At 42.1% G+C, this 10,613-nt stretch overlaps 1 protein-coding gene across 1 annotated transcript; it reads left to right on the forward strand.

Annotated features, from left to right (window-relative positions):
* Positions 1-572: 572 nt before the first annotated feature.
* OR1N1 (olfactory receptor family 1 subfamily N member 1) lies at positions 573-1,517 on the forward strand. Its single transcript, XM_006205608.3, has one exon. The coding sequence runs from the start codon at positions 573-575 to the stop codon at positions 1,515-1,517; it is 945 nt and encodes a 314-aa protein (XP_006205670.2).
* Positions 1,518-10,613: the final 9,096 nt, after the last annotated feature.

Genomic DNA, 10,613 nt, shown 5'->3' on the forward strand with positions numbered 1-10,613 from the left:
TAGTGAATGTTAGCTACAGGATGATGGTGGTGCCAATGACAAAACTCAGATGCAGGGAAATGCAGAACCCCGTATTTCCTATTTCAGAAGAAAAGATAAGGAAATAAGGGGACATGAGTTCTTCATATGCCCTTCAGTCTAAAATGAGAAATTGAGAGAGTTTTAAAAACAATTTTGTATGGATTTGGGGCTACCAAGAGAAGATAAGATTTAGCTCACCTCTGTCTACTCCTGTATCTACACTACCACAATGATGAAAGTGATATGGGCTATAGACCTGGTCCAGGACCTGGTAATCCCAGAGATGTACATGCCCAGAGTCTCCTTGGAAGACAACTCTCTGTATAAAAGACTGATCAGAGAGAAACAGAGAGGAAAGAAAAAAACTATTAATATTCACAAGAAAGAGAGAAGGAAGAAAGTAGGGTCAAATTGGAGCTGAAGTCAGGATTGGGGATGAAAACGAATTTAAAGGGAGATTTGGGAGTTGGAAGGTTTGGGAGACAGCACATGTAGAGTTTTAGAAGAAATCTCTCATTCTGTTTTCCCTAGTTTCCGGATGCTACAGAGTCATGGAAAACCAATCCAGCATCTCTGAATTTTTCCTCCGAGGAGTATCAAGGTCACCAGAGCAACAGCAGTTATTCTTTGGAATATTCCTGTGTATGTATCTTGTCACCCTGGCTGGGAACCTACTCATAATCCTGGCCATCGGCTCTGACCCACACCTCCACACCCCTATGTACTTCTTTTTGGCCAGTCTGTCTTTTGTTGACATGGGTTTGACATCCTCCACAGTAACCCAGATGCTGAGAAATGTTCAGACCCAGCGTCATACCATCTCCTATGCTGGTTGCCTGACACACATGTATTTCTTTCTGATGTTCGGGGATCTGGACAGCTTCTTGCTAGCTGTGATGGCCTACGACCGCTACGTGGCCATCTGCCGCCCTCTCCACTACTCCAGGGTCATGAGTCCTCGAGTCTGTGCCCTCCTGCTTGCATGGTGCTGGGTCCTCACCCACACCGTTGCCCTGACTCACACCCTCCTCATGGCTCGGCTGTCCTTCTGTGCTGCTGGAGAAGTAGCTCACTTTTTCTGTGACATAGTTTCTGTCCTGAAGCTGTCGTGTTCTGACACCCGCATCAACAAGCTGATGGTTTTTGCCTTGGGAGGCACAGTGCTCATCGTCCCCTTTATGTGCATTGTCATCTCTTACATTCACGTCGTCTCTGCCATCCTGAGGGTCCGAACTCCTGGCGGGGGCAGCAAGGCCTTTTCCACCTGCAGTTCCCACCTCTGTGTGGTCTGCGTGTTCTATGGGACCCTCTTCAGCGCCTATCTGTGTCCTCCCTCGGTGGCCTCTGAAGAGAAGGACGTGGCAGCCGCAGCAGTGTACACCGTGGTGACCCCCATGTTGAACCCCTTTATCTACAGTCTGAGGAACAAGGACATGAAGGGGGCCCTTAAGAGGCTCCTCAGTTGTCAGAGAATTCTCTCCTCTTGGACACAGTGAGAGCAACTTTCAGTGAAAAGACATAGGCTCGGAGTCAGACAAGCATGGCTTCAGTCTGGGGTCTGCCATGCGCTAGTCATCAGACTGTGATCCCCTGACCCCACTTCTCTGAGCCTTAGCCTTCTCATCTGTAAGACTGAGAGTATAATCTCTACCCAATAGGGTGACTTGGAGGATTAACTGAGATAAACTAAGAGATGCATCTAGTATAGTGGCTCATAATAGTCATTTCTGTCTTTTTTTTCAGTACATGATTCTTTTTTTTTTAAATTGTAGTAGAGTCAGTTTACAATGTTCTGCCCATTTCTGATGTACAGCATAATGTTTCAGGCATACATATGCAAACATATATTCGTTTCCATATTCTTTGTCATTATAGGTGGCTAGTCAATTTTCAACAAATGCCAGATGTTGTTATTAATTCTGTTGTCACTCTTTGTCCTTCCTCCACTCAAAAAGTACAAAGATATTTTTTCTGAGATTCATTCATGAAACACATATACACTACACTAGACACCTCCACTATGGCAGGAGCTGTTGTAAGTGCTGGGGATAGAGAACGGAATAAGACAAAGACCCTGCTTTCATGACACTTTTATTCCAGATTATTAATTTGTCAGTAATAAAAAAAAATTGGGTAGCACCCGTCTTGTTTATAGCACTAAGTGGAGGTTAAGACAAAAGAAATAAAGGATGGTGTTACATTCCAGGAGAGGCAACACAGGTAAAGAGTTCCCCACCAGAAGACGGAAATTCAATCTTTAGATTTCCATCCTGCTTGCTTCATTTCCCGTGGTTTGCCAAAATTTCACCAAGAAGGATGTTCAAACTCCTTAGGCTGTCTATTCACCCTACTGGTCAGAAATGCTCAATGCCAGCATCCTTTTTGTGACTGGTAGGTGTGAACATGGCAAATTCTCATTGGTTATTTACCTTTAGGTTTGCTTTCAGCTCTAAAAGGCTCACCAGCAGTTTAAATTAATTGCAGAGATAAAGAAATCTTGTTTAGTTCCGGGCAAGATGGCGGAGTAGAAGGACGCTTGTAAGCCACCCTCTCCCACAAATACACCAAGACCCACATCTACAGACCCACTCAGCCAACCAGAGCACCTGCGGAACTCCAACAGATCATCGCCCTCTTCAAAAGATAAAGACGCCAAAAATCTGGTAGGAGAAAAGGAAAAAAGAAAGAACAAAAGGCAAAGCAGCGCGGGACGGGTCCCGCGGGGAGGGAGCGGCAAAGGAGGACTGGCACTTGCTCGCTGGGTCTCCCCTCTCCAACTGAGAGGCCAGCGGGACGGAGGGGGAGCCTCCGAGGCTCGGATCTGTACAGAGCAGCCCTTGTCTGACAGAACTAAGTTAAACGGGCACAGAGCGTCCCCCCGACACCCAGCCTGAGACGCGGGCCGGCAGCAGCGGGCAGGGCCAGGCTGCATAATCTGGGCGGAGGACGGGGGCGGCTGCACGGAGGAAACTCCGGGGGACTGCAAGGGGCTGGGCGCCGGGGCTGTGGGTGTACAGGACAGAACAACCTGGGCCCTCCATAAAACAGCAAGGTTGATGTGCTCTCGGGGGAAGGGTGCATACCCCCATCTCTGAAAACGCGGAAACTTTTCAGGGGAAGAGGGGCGGGGCCCAGGCAGAGCCGCCATATTCCCCGGCGCTTAACACCCAGGCGGGGGCAGAGACGAAACCTGCGTCCGCACCGAAGGGCTTAGCAGCCTCAAGGGCCAGACTGAGACGGGCCTACAGCCCTGGGCAGATAGGACCCTTCCATTCTGGTACCCCAGAGAACTTGCTCCACAAAGACAAACAAGCAGCTGGGTCTTGGCTCGGAGCAGGGATGAGGCTGCCCCTGGGTCTTCCTCGAGCCCACACGCGGAGCGCGACCAGGGCGGAGTGCGACCCGAGCGGAGCGCCGACCGGGGCGGAGCGCGACCAGGGCGGAGCGCCGGCCAGGGCGGAGCGCCGGCGCAGAGCGCGCAGCCGCACAGAGCAGCGGAGCTACCCGCGGCGCAGGCAGGGGGAGAGCGGCCCCCCGCCTGTCATGCAGGAACACAACCCCTGACTGAGGTGCTGGGAAGGGGCACGACCCGCCCTCCTGCCTGGCCAGTCTGCAACATCTGTCTGCGGCATCCAGAGGGGCAGTGACCCGCCCGCCCGCAGCAGAGGAGAGCTGCACCTGACCCCGTGTTAGGAGGAGGCGCGATCTGCTTGCTGACAGGTGCTGGGAGCAGCACAGAAGAGGGCGCCAACGGAGGGCCTATGAAAACAAGCTGAGCTTCCAAAACAGGACGAAGACAGAAGGACTTCACATTAAAAGCACACAGACTCCAGGAGAACACCGACAACCCCCCCTTTTTTTTTTTTTTGGTTTTTGTTTTGCTTTGTTTTGTTTTTTTGTTTTCTGTTTTTGTTTCTGTTTTGTTTTGTTTTAATCGGTTTTTACCTGTTCTATTTTCAATTACTCTTTTAATTTTTACTTCTTAATTCATTTCTATTTCTCTTGGGTTTTGATGTCCTGTTATTGATTAGACACAGGCTTCAAACACATATATTCATCTCCCCACCCCCTTTTTTTTTTTTAAGGTTTTAAAAGGACTTCTCCACCCGATTAATACTCTGCTACAACCCGTTCTTCTATTATTCATTATACATTGTTTTCAAACCCTCTTTCTCCCTTCTTTTAAAAATCTTTCTGTCTTATTCTTTTCTTTTTTTCTTTTTTTTCCCCTAAGTTCTATTCCTAAATAGGCATTAGATAGATAAAATCCTTAAGATCCAAAATAGACAACTGATACTTCATAAACCACAGTGCCAGAGAGGTATGAGCAAGATGAAGAAGCAGAGAAACCTTTCCCAATTAAAAGAACAAGAGGAATCCCCTGAAAGAAAGCTCAATGAAATAGACATCGATAGCCTACTAGATCAAGATTTCAAAAAAGGAGTGATCAAATTGCTGAAGGAATTAAAAGAGATAATGCTTAGAGAAGTAAAATATGTCAAAAATGAAATTGAAGCTATAAAGAAGAGCCAAGCAAAATGGGAAAACTCAATGACAGAGATGAGGAATGATCTAACAGCTGTGCAAAGCCGACTAGTTAATGCAGAGGAACGAATTAGTGATCTAGAAGACAGGGCAACAGAAAGCACCCATTCAGAAGAACTACAAGATAAGCAAATAAAAAATAATGATAATAGCATAAGGGACCTATGGGATAATATAAAGCGTCCCAATCTTCGCATAATAGGGGTCCCAGAAGGGGAAGAAGGATCAAAGGGAATTGAAAAGGTTTTTGAAGAAATCATGACTGAAAACTTCCCAAACTTAAAGAAGGAATCAGATATACAAGTACAGGAAGCTCAGAGGGTCCCAAACAGGAAGAACCCAAATAGACCCACACCAAGACATATCATAATCAAGATGGCCAGAGTCAAGGATAAAGAAATGATTCTAAAGGCAGCAAGAGAAAAGCAAAGAGTGAACTACAAGGGAACCCCCATAAGGCTCTCAGCTGATTTCTCTACACAAACACTACAGGCCAGAAGGGAGTGGCAAGATATATTCAAAGCCCTGAATGAAAAAAAGATGCAGCCTAGGATACTTTATCCAGCAAGGCTATCCTTTAGGATAGAAGGAGAAATAAAGAGTTTCACAGACAAAAAAAAGCTGCAGGAGTTTAGCAACACTAAACCCATGCTAAAAGAAATATTGAAAGGGCTATTCTAAATAGAAAAGCAGCAGGATGCTACAGAAATGAGAAACGTACAACTGGAAAGGTGATAACTCATGAATTACAAATAAAGAAAACACGAAATTATAAAAGAAGACATACAAATCACTGAGAGTGGGAGAGGGAGGCAGGGAAATATAGAATTTTTTTTCTTTCTTTTTAAAAAATTTTTTAACAGTAGGATGGGTTTGAGATCATGTTATTATCAGTTTATTAAAAACGGGTATAGGTTAATAGATTTACAAAAAAGGGTAACCACAAGTCAAAAATTTACAAGGGAGTCACAAAAATTAAATAAAATCCATGATAATACAAAGGAAAATTACCAAACCACAAAAGGAAGAAGAAAGGAACAAAGAGGATATACCAATTCAACTGCAAAGATAAGTTCAAAATGGCAATAAACACACATCTATCATTAATTACTGTAAATGTTCATGGACTAAATGCTCCAGTCAAAAGACATAGAGTGGCAGACTGGATAATAAAGCAAGAACCTTCAATATGCTGCATACAAGAGACCCATTTTAGGGAGAAGGACACATATAGATTGAGAGTGAAAGGATGGAAAAGGATATTCCATGCAAATGGAAAAGCCAAAAAAGCAGGTGTTGCAGTACTGATTTCAGACAAAATAGACTTTAAAACAAAGGCCATAAAGAAAGATAAAGAAGGACATTTTATAATGATTAAAGGAGTGATACAAGATGAAGATATTACACTCGTTAATATATATGCACCCAATATAGGAGCACCTAAGTACATACAAGAATTACTAACAGAGATAAAGGGGGATATTGATGGGAATACAATCATAGTTGGAGATTTTAACACTGCATTAACATCACTAGACAGATCTTCCAGACAGAAAATAAACAAGGCAACAGAGAAATTAAATACTACAATAGAAAAACTAGATCTGGTGGATATTTTCAGAGCTTTACACCCCCCAAAAATAGAATATACATTCTTTTCAAGTGCACATGGAACATTTTCCAGGATCGATCATGTACTTGGACACAAAAGAAACCTCAACAAATTTAAGAAGATAGAAATTATCTCAAGCATCTTTACTGAATACAATGCCATGAAACTGGAAATCAACAACAGAGAAACAAAGGAGAAAAAAAGAAAAGCATGGAGATTAAACAATATGTTATTGAAAAAACAATGGATCAATGAGGAAATCAAAGCTGAAATTAAAAAATACCTTGAGACAAATGATAATGAAAGCACAACCACTCAAAACCTATGGGACACAGCAAAGGCAGTGCTAAGAGGGAAGTTTATAGCGATACAGGCCTTTCTCAAAAAAGAAGAACAATCTCAAATAAACAAGTTAACCCACCACCTAAATCAATTAGAAAAAGAAGAACAAAAAGCCCCAAAAAGCAGCAGAAGGAAGGAAATAATAAAGATCAGAGAGGAATTAAATACAATAGAGATTAACAAGACCATAGAAAAAATCAACCAAACCAAAAGTTGGTTTTTTGAAAAAGTAAATAAAATCGACAAACCTCTGGCCAAACTCACAAAAAAGAAAAAAGAGAGAGCACAAATTAGCAAAATAAGAAAGGAAAATGGAGAAATTACAACAAACAAAATAGAAATACAGAATATCATACGAGAATATTATGAAAAACTATATGGAACCAAACTGGATAACCTAGAGGAGATGGACAAGTTTCTGGAAACATACTGTCCACCAAAACTGAATCAAGAAGAAACTGAACACTTGAACAACCCGATCACTAGAAAGGAAATAGAAATAGCAATTAAAAACCTCCCTACAAATAAAAGTCCAGGACCGGACGGCTTCACCAGGGAATTCTACCAAACATACAAAGAAGAACTCATACCAGTCCTTCTCAAACTCTTCCAGACGATTGAAAAGGAGGGAATACTCCCAAACTCATTCTATGAAGCCACCATCACCCTGATACCAAAACCAGGCAAAGACACTACAAAAAAAGAGAATTATAGGCCAATATCACTGATGAACATAGACGCCAAAATCCTCACCAAAATTTTAGCAAATAGAATCCAACAACACATAAAAAAGATTATACATCATGACCAAGTGGGGTTCATCCCAGGGACACAAGGCTGGTTCAACATACGCAAATCAATCAATATAATACATCACATCAACAAGAGAAAGGACAAAAACCACATGATCATCTCAATCGATGCAGAAAAAGCATTTGATAAAATTCAACACCCATTTATGATAAAAACTCTCGCCAAAGTGGGTATAGAGGGAACATATCTCAACATAATAAAAGCTATATATGACAAACCTATAGCCAGCATAGTTCTCAACGGTGAAAAACTCAAAAGCTTCCCACTAAAATCTGGGACAAGACAAGGATGCCCACTATCACCACTCCTATTCAATATAGTCCTGGAAGTCCTAGCCACAGCAATCAGGCAAGAGAAAGAAATAAAAGGGATCCAAATTGGAAAAGAAGAGGTAAAAGTGTCATTATATGCTGATGACATGTTACTATATATAGAAAACCCTAAAAGGTCCACAAAAAAGCTACTAGAGCTGATCGAAGAATTCAGCAAGGTAGCAGGTTACAAAATTAATGTTCAAAAATCAGTTGCCTTTCTTTACACTAACGATAAATCAACAGAAAAAGAAAGTAAAGAAACAATCCCCTTTAAAATAGCACCCAAAGTAATAAAATACCTAGGAATAAATCTAACCAAGGAGGTGAAAGAATTATACACAGAAAACTATAAACTATTGATGAAGGAAATTAAAGAAGACTTTAAAAAATGGAAAGATATTCCATGCTCTTGGATTGGAAGAATCAATATTGTTAAGATGGTCACACTGCCCAAGGCAATCTCAGGTTTAATGCAATCCCTATCAAATTACCCAGGACATATTTCACAGAACTAGAACAAATCATAATAACATTTATATGGAACCATCAAAGACCTAGAATTGCCAAAGCATTACTGAAGAGAAAGAAAGAGGCTGGAGGAATAACTCTCCCAGACTTCAGACAATACTATAGAGCTACAGTCATCAAGACAGCATGGTATTGGTACCAAAACAGACATATAGACCAATGGAACAGAATGGAGAGCCCAGAAATGAACCCACAAACTTTTGGTCAACTCCTCTTCGACAAAGGAGGCAAGAATATACAATGGAATAAAGACAGTCTCTTCAGCAAATGGTGTTGGGAAAACTGGACAGCAGCATGTAAAACAATGAAGCTAGAACACTCCCTTACACCATATACAAAAATCAACTCAAAATGGATTAAAGACTTAAACATAAGACAAGATACAATAAACCTCCTAGAGGAGAATATAGGCAAAACATTATCTGATATACATTTCAAAAATTTTCTCCTAGAAGAAATAAAAGCAAGAATAAACAAATGGGACCTAATGAAACTTACAAGCTTCAGCACAGCAAAGGAAACCAGAAGTAAAACAAAAAGACAACCTACGGAATGGGAGAAAATTTTTGCAAGTGAAACTGACAAAGGCTTGATCTCCAAAATATATAAGCAGCTCATACGACTCAATAAGAAAAAAATAAACAACCCAATCCAAAAATGGGCAGAAGACCTAAACAAGCAATTCGCCAAGGAAGACATACAAATGATCAAAAAACACATGAAAAAATGTTCAACATCACTAATTATCAGAGAAATGCAAATCAAAACTACAATGAGGTATCACCTCACACCAGTCAGAATGGCCGTCATTCAAAAATCCAAAAATGACAAATGCTGGAGAGGCTGTGGAGAAAGGGGAACCCTCCTACACTGCTGGTGGGAATGCAGTTTGGTGCAGCCACTATGGAAAACAGTGTGGAGATTCCTCAAAAGACTAGGAATAGACTTACCATATGACCCAGGAATCCCACTCCTGGGCTTGTACCCAGAAGGAAATCTACTTCAGGACGACACCTGCACCCCAATGTTCATAGCAGCACTATTTACAATAGCCAAAACATGGAAACAACCTAAATGTCCATCAACAGGTGACTGGATAAAGAAGATGTAGTATATTTATACAATGGAATACTACTCAGCCATAAAAACCGACAACATAATGCCATTTGCAGCAACATGGATGCTCCTAGAGAATGTCATTCTAAGTGAAGTAAGCCAGAAAGAGAAAGAAAAATACCATATGAGATCGCTCATATGTGGAATCTAAAAAACAAAAACAAACAAACAAACAAAAACAAAGCATAAATACAGGACAGAAATGGACTCATGGACAGAGAATACAGACTTGTGGTTACCGGGGGGGGGGGGGGCGGGGTAGAGGGTGGGAAGGGATAGACTGGGATTTCAAAATTGTAGAACAGATAAACAAGATTACACTGTATAGCACAGGGAAATATACACAAAATTTTATGATAAATCACAGAGAAAAAAATGTGACAATGAGTGTGTATATGTCCATGTATGACTGAAAAATTGTACTGAACACTGGAATTTGACACAACACTGTAAAATGATTATGAATCAATAAAAATGTAAAAAAAAAATCTTGTTTATGATCCTATAGGGTTTCTTCTGCCTCTAGGAATCTTAGAAACATTAAAGATACAATTCTTTTAAAAAAGACCATGTAATTTTGACACTTCATTACCTCTGCTGTGGCCAAAATTTACTGGCTGCCTAAAAACCCTCCCCAAAGCAGTCTGTTTCTCAGAGTCAACCTGTCTGAAAATGTTTCATAATTCCTATATTTTTGTCAATGAATAATTATTGAGCATCCTTCGTGGACTCAAACTCTCCCAGGCTTCAGCAATGGAAATTACAGATGTGAGTCATTTCAAGCAGCACGCCACACCTTGGTACTTGAGGGTTCCATTTGTTTGATGATCTGAACGGGACGTCTGTTCTCTCCGGATCTCCTTTCCAATAGTCCCTCTAGGGTCCTTGACTCGGGAGGAGGGCTTTCGCAGATAATCAGAGCTAGGGCAGTTGCAACCCTGGACTCCTGCTCTCATCTCCTTATCCAGAACTCTCCTTTCATTCTCTTGACATCTGTTGTCCTACAGCGGGTGGGGCACTGGCAGTCTCACCCCGCCGTTCATCTCGAGCTCTCTTCTGTCCTTTGAACAGCTAAGAAAATATCCTCTGCTTCCCATGATCAGCTCTCACAGGAGGGAGCCCCAGGGCAGAGTTCTAAGGCTCCTGATGACAGAGTTCATGGACCCGAGGGAGGCTGAGAAGTCAGAGTACTGGACACAGCACCCACTATCCCCGTGCTCATGACCCCTCTGATACCCTGAACCTGCTCTCAGACTGGCCCAGCCAGCGCCCCTTCTACACTCATCCTGACCCGCAGGAAATCTTCCTCCACAGACAGTGCA

The sequence above is a fragment of the Vicugna pacos genome, chromosome 4, assembly GCF_048564905.1.
Source record: "Vicugna pacos chromosome 4, VicPac4, whole genome shotgun sequence".
NCBI lineage: Eukaryota > Metazoa > Chordata > Mammalia > Artiodactyla > Camelidae > Vicugna > Vicugna pacos.

What these genes read in the sequence shown, in the direction of transcription:
- OR1N1 (XM_006205608.3), top strand. Translation starts at nt 573, where the DNA reads ATGGAAAACCAATCCAGCATCTCTGAATTTTTCCTCCGAGGAGTATCA.